The sequence below is a fragment of the Cavia porcellus genome, unplaced genomic scaffold, assembly GCF_034190915.1.
Source record: "Cavia porcellus strain 051 isolate PalLab524CR breed Dunkin Hartley unplaced genomic scaffold, mCavPor4.1 scaffold_6, whole genome shotgun sequence".
Taxonomy (NCBI): domain Eukaryota; kingdom Metazoa; phylum Chordata; class Mammalia; order Rodentia; family Caviidae; genus Cavia; species Cavia porcellus.
In genome coordinates, this window is record NW_026947489.1 from 90,389,813 (window position 1) to 90,409,672 (window position 19,860).

Below are 19,860 nucleotides of genomic sequence, written 5' to 3' on the forward strand. Positions count from 1 at the left end.
CACCTGCCTTGCAAGCAGGCAATCGTGAGTTCGATCCCCGGTACCAATATTAAAAAAACAACAACAACAACAACAAAGGTGAGAAGATGTTTGAGAGTTCTGTGGCCGGGCACGAGTGTAAAATCCACCGGCCAGTCCTAGCAGGGCTGAGTCCTGACATCGATGATCAGGACAGGAAGGGGCGGTGTGTGCCCCTGGGGAGGGGTCCTAGCACAGAGGTGGCAGTGGGAGCTGCTGAGACCTGGGGTGAACACCGAGGAATCCTGACAATCGGGGTGTGGGGGTGGTAAAAAGGCATCTTTACGGGCTATGAAGTGAGTGGTGGAGGGAGGGATGTGAGAGAGCATAGCACAAGGGTTTGGCACCACTGTGAGCTGGGGTAACAGCATCACTGATTACCCTGAGGGCCTGTACCAGACCACAGGACCCCTTAGGCTTGAGTCCCGGGAGAATAGGAGTATTGTAAGGTGAATGGCTAGGTTTAAGAAGACCATTGTCTAAAAGTCGCTTGAGTATAGGTTTAAGTCCCTGTAAATGTTTGGGAGCTATGGGATATTGGGGAACGCGAGGAGAGGAAACATTGAGGGATCCCGAGATGAATTAAAACAGGCGTGGCATGGGTAGTGTGGATGGGGTTGGAGGTGCCCCAAACTATGGGATGACCAGAGAAGAAGGGAGGGGAGGGGATGGCTGTGCAGCACTCTGTGAGGGTGTCTGGAGGAGGAGAGCTGTGGGGAGGGAGCCGGTGAAGGAGACGTTAAGTCCCCACCTAAAGCGGGTGTGGGACATGCTGGAGTTGCTAGGAAGCTGTGGGTAAACAGGGTCTGGAACCTGCCTGGAACGGGCTCAGTCTGCAGGGGCTGTGTAGGCTGGCCGTCAACACCCACTACAGAGACTGAGGACTTCATACAAGGGCCTGAAAATCAGGAAGAACACAGTACATGGCCTCCGTGTCCACAAGTGCAGAGAATGTCTTACCTGATACCTCCAGTGAACTTGGGCTCTGAGAAGGACACTTAATGGGGGCTGTGGGGCCCGAGCCCCATCAATCCAGCGATGCAGTGGTGACGAGATCTCCTGTGAGGGCAAGGACTTAGAGGACGGCTCACCTGCTCTCTGGCGGCTAGCACAGTGGCTCCTCCAGTGGCCCGTGAGGTTGCAGAAGGGGCATTCTCTTCTCCAGAGTCCTTTTTGTCACCCTTGAAGCATGGTCCGCGAGGGGCTCGGGCAGCTCCGCCTTGTCTTGTTTTACCAGACTCAGAGCTCCAAGTGTCACTGCTAAACATCAGATTGTTATTTTTCCTTTTGATTTTTATCTCTGTTGTTGCAAAACACGAAAAGCCATATTAAGAAGGTCTCCCTGTGGGGTTTGAGGGCCACGTTTAGCCTTCTGTCTTGGGATCTGGCCCACAGCAGGAGCTATCAGTCTCCTCCAAGGTCACAAGACATCTAGTTTTTATCTTGGGTAGGTGTACAGCTTTAAGTCTAGAGGAGATAAAGGCAAAGAATCAATTAAGCAGGAGTCAAATAATACAACCAACAGGGTATTGATGAGTATAATTTTAGTAATGGCTTCCCATAAGGAGATAAGGATAAGGTCCAGGGATTATAGAAACTGACATGTCATTCATTTGTCATACACACATTTAGTTTTTACAATTGTATAAGGACCTCCTGTGCTGTTAGAATATCTACTTCCATCTGATTTTGGAGGGTGCCCTGTTTTATTAACTTTACCTTTTTTATTTAGGAGAGAGATCAGCTGCGGTGTCGTTTAAGGCCAGTTGAATATAATTAATTATGGCCTCATTATGCATCATATCACCTTTTTCCGGAAAAGGACTGGTGGATCCCAGTAAAAGGAATCTAAAAGGAATTTAATATATTTGTCATTGTTTTTATCTGTATGATGCCTTGGGGTTTGGCACCTTTTAAGCAAGAACAAACTTTAATCAAAGCATGTATAATCTTTTTTTTTTTTTTGTGGTACCAGGGATCACACTCATGACCTCATGCTTGCCAGGCAGGTGCTTATGCCGCTGAACTAAATCCCCAGCCCAAAGCATATGTAATCACAACATGAGCAGTAGGCTGACAGTTAAGTTTAGAAACTGCTTTTAGGTTATAGCATTTGTAACTCATCAGCTCTTAGGTCCTCTTGTTGATGGACATTACATAAATTTTTGTTTAAAAATTATCATTTGACTGGTGAACTCATGTTGGTTTGACTTGGATTTCTTGGCTGGACCACAAGAAAAAAGCAGACGTCTGGATCTGAAAGAAAATATTTGTCATCATAAAAAAATCCCAATTTTATATTTGCAGGCATGAATATACCATCAGATCAGCAACAATGAATTGTGTTAGTCATATGGACTTAAGTTGGGGTGTCTCCTATAAAGCTATAGAGATTATTGGGGGTCTCCAATTAATGAACAAGAGCTGGTTAAAGTTACCAGGTGGTATTTTAATTAATAGAGATCTCTTGAAATAAGAATAGCAGAAAAGGAACCTAATGTATGGCTACTCCGGACAGGTCGGTGAAGGGGAAAAGAACACGATATGAACTGGTCCCTTGGGATCAGCCTGTCCCCTTGGGAATAGGGAGAAATGGTCTGAGGCCGGGAAAGCTGTGGAGGAGAAGGTGTAGATGGCCACTGAGCTGCCAACCCCCCAGCAGGTGTCTGTGGGAAATTACCGGGTGATTGACCACAAAATGGCTGCTGGTCACCATGGGAGAAGGAAACACAAAATGGTAACTGGTTGCCATGAGACCCACAACAAGATGGCTGCTACCAGTTACATGATGAGGGAGCACAGGATGGCGACTGGTCATCACGTGACCTGCAGCAAGATGGCCACTGCTGATCCCATGATGAGGACTCCAAGATGGCGGCCATTTACCCTGACCCGTTACAAGATGGCAGCACACAATCCTGTGGCAGAGGGCCGCAAGATGGCGGCTGTCCTCCATGTGAGCTGCAGCAAGATGGCTGCTGAAGACCATATGGTATGGGGCCCAAGATGGCGGTCAAATACTATGTGGCCTGCCAGGTGGCTGAAATGGGCAAGACCGAGTATAGTGGGACAGCGGGGAGAATGACAACGTGGGGGCAGAGGGGGAAAAAGAAGAGGGCCACCCGAGGGGATAAATGGCTTGGGGTGAGGAGTCTGAGGTTGGAGAGGGAGTAGAGAAGAGTGCAGGGGTGAGGAAAGGGGAGAGGAAACGGGGCTCAGAGACCTGTGGCTGAGAAGACCGCGGGGTCTGGGCGTGGGGACCTGGAGACAGGGCCGCCTCATCTCAGGGGTCCGGTGGGAGGCAGGGGACCCTGGAGGGGCAGCGTGGGCCAGAGGCGCTAGGGCCCCCACAAGGGACAGGGGGGCACGGACCCGTCCCCAGAGGGACACAGGCCGGGAGGGGTCCTGCCAGCTTCCTGCCGCCACTGTGATGAAAGCATCAGTGACAGGACAGCTTGGGGCTTTCATGGCCTTCTAGAGGCCGAGAGCACCACGGTCACGAACCAGTACCCCAGAGGTGTTTTTGGGGGACAGGATGTGGCCCCCATGACCAAATTAGAAGTGAGCTGGGAGAACAACTTGGCTCAGGACGGAAGAGCTGTAGCTGTGGACGCTGTCCTGGTCACGCCTCTCAAAGGGCCGTCACCTGTTTTGAAAGCCCCCACACCCGTTCTCCTGGGCATCACCCAAGAGTGTGGGGTGGGGTTCCAGGGAACAAGAGGGGTACAGTGCTGCCTCGGGCTGTCCTGGCCAGGAAGCGTGAGAACTGCCGTCTCTGTCCAGGAGGCAGGACAGGTTTGCTGACCCAAGCTTGCGGATTCTAGGAGCGGAAACAGAAAACCCAGAGGGCAGCTCACCTGTGATGAGGGAGGGGGTCGCTGCTGCATGGGGGTCAGGGGCGCCAAATCCACAGTCCCCGAGGAAGGAAAGGGGGTTCATAGGCAGCAGCTGGGGCTGGGAGGGGCTCCAGGAGCTAGCACCCCGCCAGCCAGGCCTCAAGGTACCAAAATGTTAGAGTTTTCTGGCACAACAGAAAAGCAGAAAGTAAAAAAAGAACAGGTTTACTGAGGACTTGGAAAGGAGCACAGAACCCACGGCAGCTGGGCCGTCTCCTTAGACCAGATGCAGAGAGGCGGGGGTTCTATGACCTCTGATCAGAAGTGGCACAAGGGTTAGGCATTGATGACGGGCGAGGAGTTGATTGGAATTTTCTTTGCACACAAACAGAAAGGGGAGTCGCAATCAGGGCTGGAGAAGGAGGAAGCGGGAGGGGGTCCCGCTTTGGCCTTCTGCCACCTTAGACCACCACCATAACCATAACCATACAGTAAACTATACTGGGGCAAGAACCTTTTAAGGGGCTCACTATGTAGTCCAGAGTGGTGGCCTTGAAGAACAAACCATGTAGTCCAGCCTGGGCTAGATCTCAGTGTGATCCTCTGGTCTTAGCCTTCCAAGTGGTAGGATTACAGGCGTAGCAACCATGCCCATAACCATACAAACTTTAAGGAACTTCGGACAATTTTGTTTCCTTAAAAAACCTGACCAATGATAGTTTGTACCCCTCAAAGTCCCCATCGGCCCCCAAGCACCACTAACAGTGTCGTCAGCCTGGTGCCCCCCAGATGTGGGTTTGGGAGGTGAATGTCAAGGGATCGAGTTCTAGCAAGAGCCCAAAGAGCTCCAGGGCGAGGCCTGGGGTCCCTGGCTCCCTGTGGAACCCCATGAAACTGTTCAGGACTGTTGGGAGCCGTTGTGGAAATTGACCACGCGTGCAAGGCTGGAGCAAGAGGATTCCAAGCACAAAGAGAGCCCGAGGGCAGCCACCTGGAGAAGCTGCTTCAGTCCAGAGAAGCCTAAACACACACACGACAATCTGACAGTGAATCCCTAGGACAACAGAGTGCCACATGACAAGAAGTTGCTAAAAGGTTTAAATAAACATCCCTGCAGTGAGGAGCCAGTTCCTTTCTTCCCACCTGGAGGATACAGACTCCACCTGGCCCCAGCCTTGTCTCTTTATTTTCTCATCAGCTCGCAGTCATTCATCCCAAGAACCCTAGGAACCGCATTGGTCGTGGCACAGGACAGCATAGGGCCAGCTTCTGGGGGTGCAGGCAAGGGTTTCCCAAAGATCCACTTCTTGTGATAGTGTTAACACTTTGCACTTATCAAAAATCATAAACAGGGTTGGACATATGGTGCACACCTGGGATCCCAGCACCAGGGAGGCTGAGGCAGGAGGATTGCCAAGAGTTGCAGGTTTCACTCTGAAGTCCAGGCTGGCCTTGAGCTCTCCATCCTCTGGCCTCAGCACCCTGAGGACTGGGATTTCAGGTGTGTGCTAGGATGCCTGGCAATTTTAGCATCATGAAAGAAAAACCAGAGGCACAATATAGTTCTAAGGATTTTATTTAAATTACTTAAAATTATTTAAATTAAGAAGCAGCCAGGGATTCACAGCCAAGGATTTAGCTCAGAAGCGTAAGTGCCTGCTTGCAAGTGCATGGTCATGAGTTCAATCCTCGGTACCAAAAAAGAGAGAAGCAATTCACACACCCATGTTCTTTAGCTGCTTGTGACTAGCTGGGAGTAAGTTTTGTTTTTAACGTAAGAATTTACTCAAAATGACCCAAATTAGGTGTCACTTATGTTTGCAAGTTAGCCAAGGCGAAGGCTATCTTTAAGGTCCAGGTGTTTGTTTCCTTTTGCTTTTCCTGGCACTGGGGACTGAACTTTGGACCTTCGCACTGAGCCACTTCCCCAGCCTTTGAAAAATATTTTATTTTGAAGCAGGCTCTTACAAAGTCACTAAATTGCACGGGCTGGGCTTGAAGTTGAGATCCTCCTGCAGCCTCCCAGTGCTGGGATTACTGCTGTGAGCCACCGCGCCTGGCTCCCTGCTGGTTTTGTGCGCTCAAGAACTCTTGGGTAACTGCGTCCACGGCCCCCCACCACCCACCCCCGGTTGCCGGGGGGACCCACGGCCTGCTCCCCAACCCCGCTTTGCCGACCTTCGTCCCAAGAGATGTCCACTTTCTGTCACCACGGCTGACCCAGCTGTCACTTTATGGCAATGAGGCTGGTTGGTCACAGTTGTGTTTTGTTTTGTTTGAGTCCACGAGACAGAAGGACATGAAAATGTGCGGTTGGCGGGACCGGAGTCCACGGCTCTGGGGCTTAGAGGGTTCCCACCGAAAAACCCGCCAGGCGCCCGCAGCCACCGGTCCTGCAGCGCGGGACGCAGGAGCCCAGTCTCCAAGTGCGAACGCTTCCAAAAGGCTTGTAATCTACTTGCTCCCTGCTGCTCTGATCACTGATTGGTCCATTCCTAATAACCCGTAAACGTTGATTGGCCCATCCGCTTGCCCTGAGTCGGCTCATTGGTAGTCTCAGATGCCCACAGCCAATCAGGCCTGCGCTTTATGTGGAGCAGAGGAAACGGTTCTTGAAGTAGTGCAGCGCCAGTTTGAATTGGACCTGCTCGCGGGTGTTGGCCCGGTAGCTGCTGTAGTTCTTCTCCAGCGCCGCCAGCTCCACGTCTTTGGCCTGCACGCGGGGCTGGTGACCCATGACCACCTCCGGGCACGAGCCCACCAGCAGGCTGCCCAGCCCGTCTATAAAGAACTCTGCAAAGCACGGAAGAAACGGGAGCTGTCACCCGACCGGGCAGGGGCGCAGCTGTGTTGTTTTGCGACAGGGTCTCGCTTAGTGATTCAAGCCGGACGGGACCTCACAGAGATCCTCCTGCCTCAGCCTCCCGAGGGCTGGGATCACAGGCGTGCACCACCACCACCAATTGCAATTTAATGGAATGGGCTTTCTGGAAAGGGGGTTAGTAGGGCAGGAAGGAGGGAAGGGAGGGAGTGGCAGGGCCGGAAGAGCAAGGGTGAGCAGGGAGGCGCAGACGGGGTAAAGGGGAACAGGGGCCCACGTCCCCAGCCGCCCTGTCCTCACACCCACCTAGGTGAGCCACCCGCTGCAGGCGGGGATCGAAGCCAACTCTCTGCAGCCGCTCGGTGTGGGCCAGGAAGAAGTTGATCACCCCGCTGGTCACCACGCAGCCAGGGAAGCCATCCAGGGGCTGGAAGGACCCCGACCTCCGGTGAATGCAGTCCCCGTCTTCGCTCTGCTCCAGGAACAGCTTGAACTGGAAGACATTTCCCTGCACGCTGCCGCCCACCTAGGGGCGGACGCAAAGACGGGTTTCAGCCTGCCTCCTCCAGGAAGCCTCCCCGGACTGCACCTCCCTTCCACTGTATCCGGCACAGGACTGTCATACTAGCACTGGAGAGGCTGAAGCAGGAGGACCGCCCTGGAGGTGAAGGCAGGACTCACGCCTGTCCTGATTCCATATGTGACGCTCTTGATGCTGGAGCTGGGCCCTGACCACGTCCTGCAGCGGCCCCTCCCTCCCCTCTCCTGCGGCCTCTCCTCCTCTCCTCTTCCTCCCCCAGCACACGGCCACTGCCCCTTACCACGTCCAGCTCCGTGCCCTCCAGCACCTCCACCAGCCTCTCGATCCTGCTCTTGGGAGTGAAGAGGAAGTCGTCGTCCACCCAGAGGACGTACTTGGTGGTGACCTGCGAGATGGCCAGGTTCCGCCCCGCAAACCAGCCCTACGAGCAACAGGAGGTCAGGTCGGTGGTCGCCACTCCACCAGACGCTGTGGGTCCTTGGGGGGATTCCTGGGTCCCCAGAGCCAGGCTGCACCCAGACAGATGAAACCATCACCTACAGGGTAAACCCCATGTCCAGGCCTGGTTATGGGGAGTCCAGGTCTCAGGAAAGCTCGTGAAGGGACAATAACTTTGCTTTTTTTCAGATGGGATCTCATTATCTATAGCCCAGGCTGGCCTTGAACTCTCAGAGATCCTCCTGCCTCAGCCTCCTGAAGGAGGCTGGAACAATTGCCCCATTAATGCTGAAACATGGGGGTGATTTGCTCTGAATCTGGGACTCAGTGGAGGGCCCCAGCACCTTGGCCCAGGAGGCCACACCTTCCCAAAGGGCATGATGTAGTGCTCCACATGTGGATCATCGATCTTCACGGGCCGGTCACTGTCGTCAGCCACGATCACCGTGAGGTCTGGGTAGAACTCCCGGATGCTCCGCAGCAGGGCCTGCAGCTTGTGGGGGCGCTGGAAAGTCTTGGTGGCAATGGTCACCAGGTTCCGCAGCTTTCTCTCTGGACAAAAGTTGGGGCAGCCAGAGTCTGTGTCTGCTTTCTTATTTCTGAGAGAAGTTCTCGCTCTGGCTGGCCTCAAACTCAGGTGATCCTCCTACCTCAGCCTCCCAGCAGTGGGATGACAAGCCTGTCTGGCTTAATTAAATATAATTGAGCAGTGTAGGGGATCGCAGGCTAGAATTTCTTTCCTCCAAACAAATCTCAGAGATGATAGATGATAGATAGATAGATAGATAAATTGATTGACTGATTGATTTTTTGGTACTGGGAATCGAACTCAGGACCTTGAGCTTGCCAGGCAGGTGATTGTGCTACTGAGCTCCCCAAACCTATATTCTGACCCGTACTCCTCCAGCTCTGTTTCATCGGGGCTCACCTGGTCCCGGGTCGTACAGCTTGGGGATGGGGGGGTAGCGGATGCTCACAGGGAACTTGGCGACTGCAGACCTGGATTCCAAGCTCACTGCAGGAGAGAAGCGATCAGAGCCGCCATGGCCTCTGCAGATCAAAGCCACGCCTCCCAGGAGGCCAGGGTGATGGGTAGGGGGGGACGTGGCAGGGATCACTGAGCCCCCTAAGGGTCGATGACGTTTGGGATCCTGACTTGTGCGGTGTCTGGGGGCAACCGGCTGAGGGGCGCTAAACTCATGTCTCCTCCCCTGTGCGTGCGTGCGTGCGTGTGTGGGGGTCAGGAGAGTTTGGGGATTCTAGGGTCTGAGTTGTCTTCTTTTCTTTTTTTATTATTATTTTATTCCCTTGAGATAGGGTCTCGCTATGCAGTCCAGGCTAGCCTCAAACTTGCAGTGATCCTCCTGCCTCAGCCTCTTCCAAGCAGGGATGCCAGGCATGTGGCACCTTGCCCGGCTTGAAGACAGCTCTGAGCACTGCGCAGGAACTCATGAGCTTGGGCTTGGGTCAAGGACCCCCCCCCCCAAAAAAAAAAGTCTACGGGGTGCTGTTGGGTAGAGGAAGTCCCGGGGGCTGGAACCCAGCCCGGAAAGAATCTGAAAGCCGGGCGGGCTTCCCGGAGGAGGGAGACCCCGCGGCCCAAGCGCTTTCGGCGCAGCCGCCTCACCCACGTCCACGCGGTTGTGCTGATAGCTGGTGCTTGTGTAGGTCACGTGACGCAGGACGAAGTTCAGCAGCTTCCGGTCACTGGTGGAAATGTTCAGCCGCTTCTGGCCCCTGCCCTGCACCACGCCGTCCGAGACATCAGCAAGGGTGTTCAGTGTCCCCAGAGTGGCCGTCAGCGTGACCTGGGGAGGGGGCAAGTTCGCCCCCGTGAGTACAGGTCTAGACCTTCCCTGTCACCCCCAACAGAAGCTTCACACCCGGTCAGCAATGACTCAGCCTGGGCGTGGTGGCGCACGCCTGTGATCCCAGCACTCAGGAGGCTGAGGCAGGAAGATTTCCAGAACTTTGAGGCCAACCTGGACTACAGCGTGAGCTCCTGTGTCAAAACGAACAAATCAAAACCCCTTGGCTCCCTCTTCCAGACCAGGTTGCTAAATGCAGAGGTGAGAGGATATTGTTTTCCTGAGATGGACACTACCCGGTGTGGCCAGCAGAGGGCAGCGCGCACGGGGGCGCGAGGCACCAGGGCCGCCCCTGGCTGACCGCTCGGACAGCCCTGGCCCTAGGCCTGCGGGTCGCCTGCTTCTAGACCTGTGACTCCGGCAGCTTCTGGTTTTCATTCATGCGCGCAGCCCAAGATGGCCTGGGAGCCGTGCTCCTCCTGCCTCAGCCTCCCACCACCTTGCAGATAACCACGAGTGTATTTTTTAAAGTAAATTGGAGCCCCAAGAAGGAAACAGCCCATCGAGTGAGCTACAGAAGAGGGGGGGGGGTTTTCCGGCTCCTCTACGGAGGGCTCACATCCGGGGTACACAAAGGACTGAGAACAATTAGACCCCCCAGAATAAAAGGCAATCAAAATTGGGCACCGAAAGAACTTCTCCGACGAAGCACAGATGGCCAGGATAAAAGGCTTGTCACCCCTGGCCGTTAGGGAAGTGCAGACAGAAGCTGCCCTGAGATACCACCTCACCCCAGGAAGAATGGCTGGAACCCCGAAATTGGGTAACGGTGAATGCTGCGGGGGAAGGGGGAAGGGGCCCCCTGCACTGCTGCCGGGGTACAGCCGGGTGCAGCCTTGAAAAATGAAAACTAGAAAAGTCCCCTTGAGGCGGCTGTTCCCCCTCCAGGAATCTTCCCCAAAGGGTTAAAGACATCACGTGACAGCGACCCGCGCGCACCCAGGTTTAGGGCGGCCCAGCTCCTAACAGCCGAAGCGTGGAACTGGCCAATCTGTCCGTCAGCAGATTAGTGGATTAGTAGGCAACAGGGAGAAGGATCTTTGGCCAAAAGAAAGGGGACTAAGAGGTGAGGAGAAGCAGGGGATGTAAAATAATTAAGCTGTGGGGCTGGGGATTTAGCTCAGTGGCGTAAGCGCCTGCCTTGTAAGCAGGCAGTCGTGAGTTCGATCCCTGGTACCGATAAAAACGAAAAAGACAAAAAAAAAAAAAAAGAATTAAGCTGTGTTATGCACACACATCACCTCCCCACTAATTTAATAAAAATTAAAAAACAAGTAAATTTTCTGGGGCTAGGGATATAGCTCAGCAACACAGCATCTGTCTGGCAAAGGTGAGGTCCTGAGTTCAGTTCCTGATTTTAAAAAAATCCCAGGACTCGGGAGGCTGAGGCAGGAGTATCTCCATGAGTTCCAGGTCAGCCTGAGCTACATAGCAAGACCTTGTCTCAAAAAAATAAATGAATAAGGGCCAGGGATTTAGCTCAGTGGCATAAGCACCTGCCTGGCAAGCGCAAGGTCGTGAGTTCGATCCCAGGTACCACAAAAAAAAAAAAAAAAAAAAAGGATAAACCCAGAGAAGAAGGGGCCCGAAGCGCAGGAACGGCAGGCACAGCCAGGGCTGCGAACAAGGACAGAAGGTGTCAGGCTGCAGCCCTCGGTGGCGGCACCCTCCTCGGTCCCACTGTCCCCCGCTCGCCCTCTCTCTGCTTATTGTTCACCAGCACGTGGGGTGAGCAGCTCTACTCCCCCGGCAGGGACCCCCCCACCCCCCGTGCCCTGGGCTGAGACGAGGGGGGGCCAAACCAGCGAATTTTCCACCCCTGAGTCGCCCTCGGGGTACTGTGGCGGCCACAGGACCAGCAGCAGCAGAACCCGGGACTGGGGTGCTCCTGTCCTCTGGAGATGGGGTGCTTACCTCATAGACTGGGACTTCTGGCCCTTCGAATTGGAGACCTGGGGGCCACGGAAAGGGAGGACAGAATTGCCATCAGAGAGGCCCCCAGGGCTCTCCCCTCCCTCGCCGACTCCTACGCATCCCCGAGAGCCCCTCTGAACGTCACCTCCCTGGCACTTGTCGGCGGTCACTCCCGAGGCCCCAGTGTCCTCCTGTGAGGACGCAAGGCCCCGGCAAGTCACCTCGCCTCAGGGGAGGTGGCAGCGGCACCTGCCAGGTGGCAGAAGGAATCACCCTTAGGGATAGGAATCAGGGGCCTGACACCCCCAGCAAGGAGGCTGTGTCCCTGAAGCCAGCCTCGCCCCAAGAGGCACACACATCTGCACCCCAAGAACGACCGCTTCCTTCAGCTCTTCGCGGTCCCCGTCGCGCGAGGGCGCTGTCTCAGGAGAAGCTGCGCCTACCTGGGATGCGCGTGGTGTGCAGGGGCATCAGAGCCACGCCGTGCACCGGGTACCCAAAGGGCAAGTTGGGCTGGGCCAGCAGCGGCGGGGGCTCTGGTAGCCCCTCTCTGTGGAGAAGCGGCCATGAGCGAGGCCCCAGCCCCATCCGGTGCAGCCACGCCCGCCTCCTCCCCATCCCAAATGCCAGGAAGGCCTGAGCTGATTTACAGCAAAGCAGTTTTGTTTTGTTTTGTTTTGTGTTGTGTTGTTTTGTTTTGTTTTTTTATGGTACCAAACTCACGGCCTCTCATTTGCCACAGGTGCTGTGCCGCTGAGCTAAACCCTCAGCCCTAAAAACACATTTTTAAAAGCACAGTCCGAGGACACAGTGACACACACCTGTGATCCCAGCACTAGGAGGCTGAGGCAGGAAGATCGCTATGAGCTTCAGGCCGGCCTGGGCTACACAGTGAGTTCAAGGCCAGCCTAGAATTCATAGAGAGACTTTCTCTCAAATAAAACAGAGCTTGGGGCGGGGAGACACAGTTCAGTGCCACAGGGCCTGCGTGGCATGCACAAGGGCATGAATTTGATTCCCGGTACAAAAAGAAAAAAAATTTTTTTTGGTCTTTTTTGTTTTTATCGGTACCAGGGATCAAACTCATGACTGCCTGCTTGCAAGGGAGGTGCTTATGCCGCTGAGCTAAATCCCCAGCCCCCACAAAAAGAAAATTTAAAAATGTTTATTTTAACACAAGGTCTAAGTTGTCCAAGTGAGACTCAAACTTGCACCCTTCACCTTTTGGGTGGTTTTTTTCCTTGTACCGGGGATCAAACTCCCAATCTCACACTGGCCAGGCCACCTTTTGCCTAATGAAATATTTTATACCTGGAGAGCCCTGGAAGCTGTCCTGAAAGGACAAAGCCCTCATTTCCTTCGCCTGTGTGTTCTGGATCATTCTACCAGCTGCACCCCCAGCTCCCCACCCCAGGGAAGCAACCCCGGCCCTGTCACCTTCTCTGGAAGTGTTTGTACTCCGCCTGCCTCCTGGCGTCCACGGCGGGGAGGTCTTTCTCCTTGTAGGCGCTCCGGAAGTTGTATCCTCCTCGACTCTGGGTGTTTGCACATGTGCACTGGTTTTTAGGGAACAGCCTGAAAACAGCAAGAGAGCACTGGAGGCTGAGGCAGGAGGATCACTGTGAGCAGGAGGCCAGAGCAAGACCCTGTCCCGAGCCACAACACAACAAACAAAGAGCACCAAGGGCCAGGACACCACAGGAGGAGCCAGGAGGAGGGGACCCCGGGACCTCACCAGAGCCCACTGAGGGAGAACAGGCCCCGGAGATGCTGCTCAGGCAGGAGGCTGAGGACAGGGGCATCGAGGGTGGGCGGCAGGTGCTCAGGCTCGGGGCTGGCCAGCATCACTTGAAGGATGTTGCTTCTGAGCATGATGACAAGGACACCAAGGCTGAGTCCCAGGATCAGCACCAACCTCTTGAGGAGCCATAGGGCCCTAAAGCTTCAGGGACACAGAACAGCAGGGTTAAGCTCTCTCCCCAAGCTGGGGAGGGAGCCAGGGCCTTTGCACATGCTGAGCAAACACCGGACTCCTGAGGCGCATCCCTGCTTCCTAGCACTAAGTACTCCTCCTCCTCCTCCTATTCCTCCTCTTCTTTCTTTTTTGTTTTTTTGAAACACAGTCTCACTGTATAGCCCAGGTTGGCCTCAGACTCACGGCAATCACCCTGCCTCAGCCTCCTCAGTGCTAGGATGTCTCTCATTTGTTTTTTCAACAGATCAGGTTTCAAGATGTACCAAGCAGGCCGGGTGTAGCACAATGGTGAGCCCCAGCCTGGTCTCCCAGTGCCCCTGGATAGATCCAGCTCTGTGTGCGTGCGTGCGTGCGTGTGTGAGCAGTGTGTGAAAAGCAGCAGAGAACACACCGACACAATGCACAGTCTGTGAAAGAGATCTTTGAATGTTTGCAAAAGCCAGCCCCGGTCAGTACATACAGCCGCAATAAAATGGAAATGGTTCAGTCACGTAGCCTCACGTGCCCTCCAAAGGCAGCCTCGGATCCAGCTGTGGAAATGTCTAGAAACTCTCAAAGCAGCCCCATCTGTAATTTCAGCCCTTGGGAGGCTGAGACAGGAGGATTGCGGCGTGTCGGAGACCAGCCTGGGCTCCATACTGAGGCTCTGTCTCCTCCTTTCCCCTAGGCCATCCTGCATCTGGACTGCTTCCCAGATGCCCGCCCTGCAGACCGGCAACCAACCTCAGGTCGCTGCCAGCACTTTCTCCATCTCTGTGTCCATTCCTGCACTAGGATCCTGTTCCTACAGAGGAGACCTAGAAGGGGGCGTGGACCACGCCTGTCCTCCCAGGTACTGGGGGATCACCTGAGCCCAGGAATTTGAGACCAGCCTGAGCTACAGAGCCAGACCCTGGCTCAAAACCAACTAACCACCCAGGGATGGTGGCAGACATGTGGAGAGGCTGAGGCAGGAGAATCGCCAGGCCTTCTAAACCAGCCTGGGCTACACGGTGAGATCCTCTCTCAAACACAAAACAAAGCAGACCAACTGACCAACAAGCCAATGAGAGAGAAATCTCGTGAGATCAAGCCCCAAAATACTCCGATAGTTGCCTATGTTTCCAACCGTACAGAACCCAAATCCCAAGACCTGGGAGGCTCTCAGGGCAGACCGGCTACCACTCCTTCTTTGGGTCTTTTCAAGGCTGCCGCCCGGATCCGAGTAATTTCCTGACCCACTTTAAGCTTGCAGTGCTGCGTTTGTTCAGGGAACGGCACCATGATAGCTCGGGGTTAGACTTTAACCAGGTTTACGGGACCCTTCTGCCCTCAGCCTTGCGGTGTGGAAGTACACATTCTCAGTCTTCTAGAACCAAAAACCCAAAAGGCCTCTCATTCATGGAATGCTTATTTTCAGAGGCTCAGCTTCAGGCCCTGGGAAAGTGTGGGAGGAAACAATTAAATATTTTTAGTAAAACGTGCCCTTTATCCCCCCAGAACACATAGAATAGGCCCTTGGATTTAGTAATTTTTGGAAGATAACAATGCTTGGTTATCATAGCTAAAACAACTTAAAAATGATCAAGTTTCTGAGCGTCTGACAAACGTTTCCAAAGAATGGGCATGTCACTGCTCCGCTCTGGGAGGCTGAGGCAGGAGTGTCACAAGTTCCAGCTCAGACTGAGTTCCCCGGGACCAGTGCCGGCCGGGCTGCCCACTGGGGGTCCACAGCCTCCTGGAGTTAGAGGGGAAACAGAATCCGCAGGCAGTGCGGGTGCACTTGGGGCTGGGGATGGAGCCCTGGTGGCCGCAGGGGTACCCCGGGTGACAGCAAGCAGTCCCCTCTAGCAGGGACCCAAGCCTTAGACACAGGATGACACTGGGGTTTGCAGGCCACCACCTGCAGCCACCACATCCTGACCTGAATCACCCAAAGTTCAGAAAACAAACTTCTACTCAGGTCCGCAAAACAACAAAAATGTTCCCGCCCAGCTTTAGCCCCTAGTGTGACCCCGTCTTGAATAAAGAACAGAACACAAGCAGGGCTGGGGTGTAGCTCAGTGTGAGGGCCCTGGGTTCAGTGCCCAGGACCGGAAAAGCCACCGCACCACGAAGCCAAGTCAAACAGCAAAATGAGGAAAGAACACGACCAGCCCCGTCCCCTCAGAGGCTGAGCCGGAACCTGAGCTGCCCAGAGCCTGCAATCAGCTTCTTCCTGGCTGCGGGCGGGGAAGGGGGTCTCCTGTCCCCAGAAGGGGCAGCCTGGCCCTGTGCACCCAGTGGAAGCCAAGTGACCAAGCCTTGTCTTTTGCTTAGAAATAAACTTTACAATCAGCCGGGCGTGGTAACACACGCTTCTTCCCAGCACTTGGGAGGCTGAGGCCAGAGGAATCACCTCAAGTTTGAGGCCAGTCTGGACTCCATAGTGAGGAAAAGTCAGTGTCAGCCTGAACTATGCAGTGAGACCCTGTCTCAAAATACCAGACCAAACCACAGCGACTAACAAGCCAACAGAATAATTAACTTCAGGACTTCCATGTGCTTCATGGCAGTAATCCCTCTGGGAATCATGCAGCAGAGATGAGCCCGGTGAGACAGCGGGCACCTCGGTGCAGGCCCATAATCTGGGCTGCTCCCCAGGTAACTAAGTCGGAAGGGTAGAGGGTTCAAACCCAGTTTGGGCCACACAGGGAGATCACCTTTCAAGCAAAGTTAAAGCCAGCCGAAAACAAAGGCCTGTGTTGAGAAAGACAGAAATATTTAAATAGGCATCAAAGCTCTATCATTTATTTATTTACTGTCGTTTGGGACAGGGTCTCGCTGTGCAATTCCAGCTGGCCTTGAGCTCACTTTGTAGCTCAGGATGGTCTCAAACTCACAGGGATCCTCCTGCCTCAGCCTCCCGAGTGTCAAGATTATAGGCGTGCACCACCACACTCAGCTCAGAATTTTTACAAGGTATCTGCACAGAGAAAACTAAATGTCAAGGCGAGCCAGGGGTGCCACAGAACTGAAATGACTCCTAGGAATCTGGGAGCGGAACAGGGTGACTTGGATACAGGACTTGCTCAGAGGCACCAGGCCCTGGGCTCCAATTCCAGGGCAGCAAAGGAAAAAGACCATGGCAGAGGCTCCGAACACAGTGGTATTTATGGACTAGCCAGCAAGGTTAGGTGGGCACTGCGGGAGCAGTGGCACGCTGCCCTGGAGAGCTCAGAGCCCCGACGCAGTGGCTGGAGACGCAGGCACTGGGGGCCGGGCTTGGGGGAGAGGAGCCGCTCACCCCATTCTCCCTGCAGGGGAGGAGCAGTGACTGCTTCCCCCAAACAGGCAGCCAGCGCCTGTGGGTCCAAGCCCCCTCACCCACCCCTCCCAGCAAAGTCCTGGTCCGCCCCGTGAGCTGGCTAAGTGACCCGCGTCCCCATTTGATCCCCATTGCATCAATCTTCACAAGCGCTGTACTTGTAGTGAGCTCACTGGTGGACCTAGTTCTGTCCCACCTTGTGGCTTCCCAAGGGGCCAAAATGACCTAAGCGACCGTCCTGGTGATCTTATTAGTGGCCGACAGCTTGGTCCCCCTTGAGCCCGCCTCACCTCGTGGCTGTGCTCACTAAAACACCCTTGAAAAGTGGGGTTGGGGGCAGCCCACTTTCTGGGACCCTGCTGTCCCTCTTGGGCAGAAGCTTTCTTCCTCTCACTGAATTCTTTCTCTCCGACCTCTGTTCTTCCTGGAATTCACTCCCCGCAAGAATTCAGCATTCTGAATGTCTAGTAGGGTGGGAATTATCCCTGGGAATTATTACTGGGGAGGCTGAGGCAGGAGGATCACTGGGAGCTCGAGGCCAGCCTGGACTACATAGTGAGACACTCTCTCAAAAAAACACAAACACACAAATACACACTTTTTTAAAAAAGAAAAAGCCCACAGCTCCCTATCTGCAGGATGGTTGGCCCCAGAATAACCAGAATTCCCTACTGCCAACTAGGAGGCCTCAGTGTTGGCTTCCAGGTAGAAAGCTGTCAGTCCCTGCCCAGTAAGGCTCTTGGATTGAGGTATAATAAAACCTCAAAACCCTCAAAAGGTTTTATTATACCTCAAAAGGAGGTGTAATAAAAGGAATCTGTGACCTTCAGTTTGTCCCCTGAAGGGCGAATCGTAGCCGGGTCTCAGCGAGGGCATGAGTTCGATCCCCGGTGCCACAAATAATAAAAAAGTAGGTTAGACTCCTGTTGCACCCTCGGGGTCCTCCTCAGCGGCAGGAGAGGTGGCAGGAGGTGACGAGGTTTGCTGTAGGAGGCAGCACCAGGAGACTCAGTGATGAGGAAGTAAATGCTCCATTCAGGCCCTCGGTCAATCCTGGTCATTTTTCATTGAAACGCATGGCGTTGCCCAGCTGGTGCCACGCCCTCAATCCAGCCATAGATGGCTTAAGCATGCGGGCACATCCTAGGCAGCCAGGTGGCGCCAGGCCCTCAAATAAGCCAGGACAAAAGGCAGAAAGCACAGTGACTGGGGCAGAGACACCCCAGCTGGAGGCAGCGGCTCAAAGTTACTACAAAAGAGCCAGCGTGGGCACCACCGCGAGAGGCCAGGCACAGGATCGCCACAAGGTCATGGCCAGTCTGGGCCACATAGTGACATCAAGGCCAGCCGGAACTTCGGACCGAGACCTCAGTGGGTGACCAGGACCCCGACCCCTCGCCTGCCGGAGAAGTCCTTGGTGCCCTCCCTGCCTGCCCCTGCGGACCGGCTTCCCCTCCGGTCAGCGTCCCCTAAGCGGCTGCACCTGACTCTGTGGGTTCTCATGGCTGCAGCCCACGCTGTACCCGAGTGTTTGTGCTCTGCAAAGCTCCCCCCAGACGTGGGGTGTGTGGTCCTCTCCTGTCCCTCCACAGGAGCTCTCCCAATAAATTTTTCCTGCTCAGCCTCCATTGTGCCTGGAATCCGCTCTGTGGTATTAGGGAGCAGGAACTCGGAGCCTCGGACACCTGGCGGGTCGGGAGTTACGGTATTTCTCTTGACTCATTTTGGAGGTTCGAGATACCATCCCTGTATCGTTAGTATTCGGGAAGCTGAGGCAGGAGGATCAAGTCCCAGGCCAGTCTGGCTATCATGTGAGTTCAAGGCAGCCTGAACTGCAGAGTGAGATCCTGGAAGAAAAAACCTCCCAGCGACAGCAGCTGCCAGCCCTGCTGGCTCCCAGCTCCTCAAGGCCCAAAGGAAGCGGAGGCATCAGGGGCCTTGAGAGCGTCAGGTCCCTGTCCCGGCCCGAGGGCTCCTGAGCATCGGTTACTTCCATTCCGCCGCTCTGGGAGATCTCAGAAGAGTGGTCTCTAATCCCGGCACTCAGGGAGGCTGAGGCAGGAGGATTACAGATTTAAGTTCCACTTGAGGAACCTACCAAGGCTATTTCAAAATAAAACCTTAAAAATAAATAAAAACCTGAGGCTGGGGCGAGGGAGTTCAGCAGCAGTGCGTCCCTGGGTTCAATTTCCCAGTACTGCAAAAAAGTAATCTAAAAATAACAAAGCGACCCGCGGGGGTGTAGGATCTTTGGGAACTGGAAATGCAGCTCGGACCTGTCTGATTTAGGAAACGTCCGGGGTTCGAACCCCAGGACCAAACCAAACCAAGCCGCAACTCCCACCTTCCTGACCGGCTTGGTTGAGGAGGCTCGGGAGCCCCAGGCTGCGGCTCCCGGCTCCCTTGAGGCCGGGCCCCACCCGGCCGGCCACGAACTCCTCTATACGCGCGCTAAACGTCACCCCTCCTTCCTGCACTGCATGTCTGCGTTTTCCCGAGATGACTTCCTTGTCAATATTTAATATACCTTAGAGCTTGAAAAAAGCAAAGAAAAGAAAAACGCAGGGGCGTCTAAAAGCGAGCACGACGCATATTTATTTCCGAGCTTGCTTTGTAGTTTATCAAAGTTAATTTACACCAGGTGGGGTGCAGAAGCTCAGAACACCAGCTTCTCCGGAGGCCGAGGCACGAGGGTCGTACAGTCGAGCTCAGCCCTCTGCAGAAGGCTGAGCCCGGGTGCTGTCCCTCGTGTGGGTGAAAATGTAAAGCTAAGCTGAATTCACGCTGGTCACTCCCGCCCGCACCCCGGTCGCGTGAGGTTAACCCCCAGGGGCTCCTTGGCGCGCGCCACCACGGAGAGAGACGGCCGCTCGGCCTCCAGGCTGCGCAGAGCTGGAAAACCCCGCCTTCCGCCCCCTCTGGATTCCAAAACTACGGGAAGCAGCGGCTCCACGCCCCGGGGACCCTCCTGCCTCTGCGCCCCAGCTCTGTGCGCAGCACGAGCCCCACCTTGCCTTGAGCCCGGGACATGAACGGATGGTGTCGCCCCCTCCTCCCCTTCTCGCGCCCCCGAGACTGGGTCCCAGATTTGTACCAGAACACCCGCGGCCCTGTGCTTGTGGGCGCCCCCTGGGGGGCCGGGCGCGGGCTGCATTGGGGACGC

The 19,860-nt window shown here is 54.8% G+C and overlaps 1 protein-coding gene across 4 annotated transcripts in view; it reads right to left on the reverse strand.

The window, feature by feature from the left end:
- Positions 1–5,414: 5,414 nt before the first annotated feature.
- The window catches only part of B4galnt2 (beta-1,4-N-acetyl-galactosaminyltransferase 2 (SID blood group)), a 29,283-nt gene continuing 14,837 nt past the window's right edge, over positions 5,415–19,860 (reverse strand). For all 4 annotated transcript variants that reach the window (XM_063251398.1, XM_063251395.1, XM_063251396.1 and 1 more), the window contains exons 2-11: positions 13,172–13,378; positions 12,874–13,011; positions 11,880–11,986; positions 11,437–11,474; positions 9,282–9,462; positions 8,583–8,669; positions 8,019–8,206; positions 7,497–7,637; positions 6,982–7,201; positions 5,415–6,647 (exon numbers count right to left, since the gene is read on the reverse strand). In XM_063251398.1, the coding sequence (XP_063107468.1) occupies positions 6,442–6,647; positions 6,982–7,201; positions 7,497–7,637; positions 8,019–8,206; positions 8,583–8,669; positions 9,282–9,462; positions 11,437–11,474; positions 11,880–11,986; positions 12,874–13,011; positions 13,172–13,308 (1,443 nt within the window). In that variant the 5' untranslated portion in view covers positions 13,309–13,378 and the 3' untranslated portion in view covers positions 5,415–6,441. The remainder of the gene's footprint in view (positions 6,648–6,981; positions 7,202–7,496; positions 7,638–8,018; positions 8,207–8,582; positions 8,670–9,281; positions 9,463–11,436; positions 11,475–11,879; positions 11,987–12,873; positions 13,012–13,171; positions 13,379–19,860) is intronic.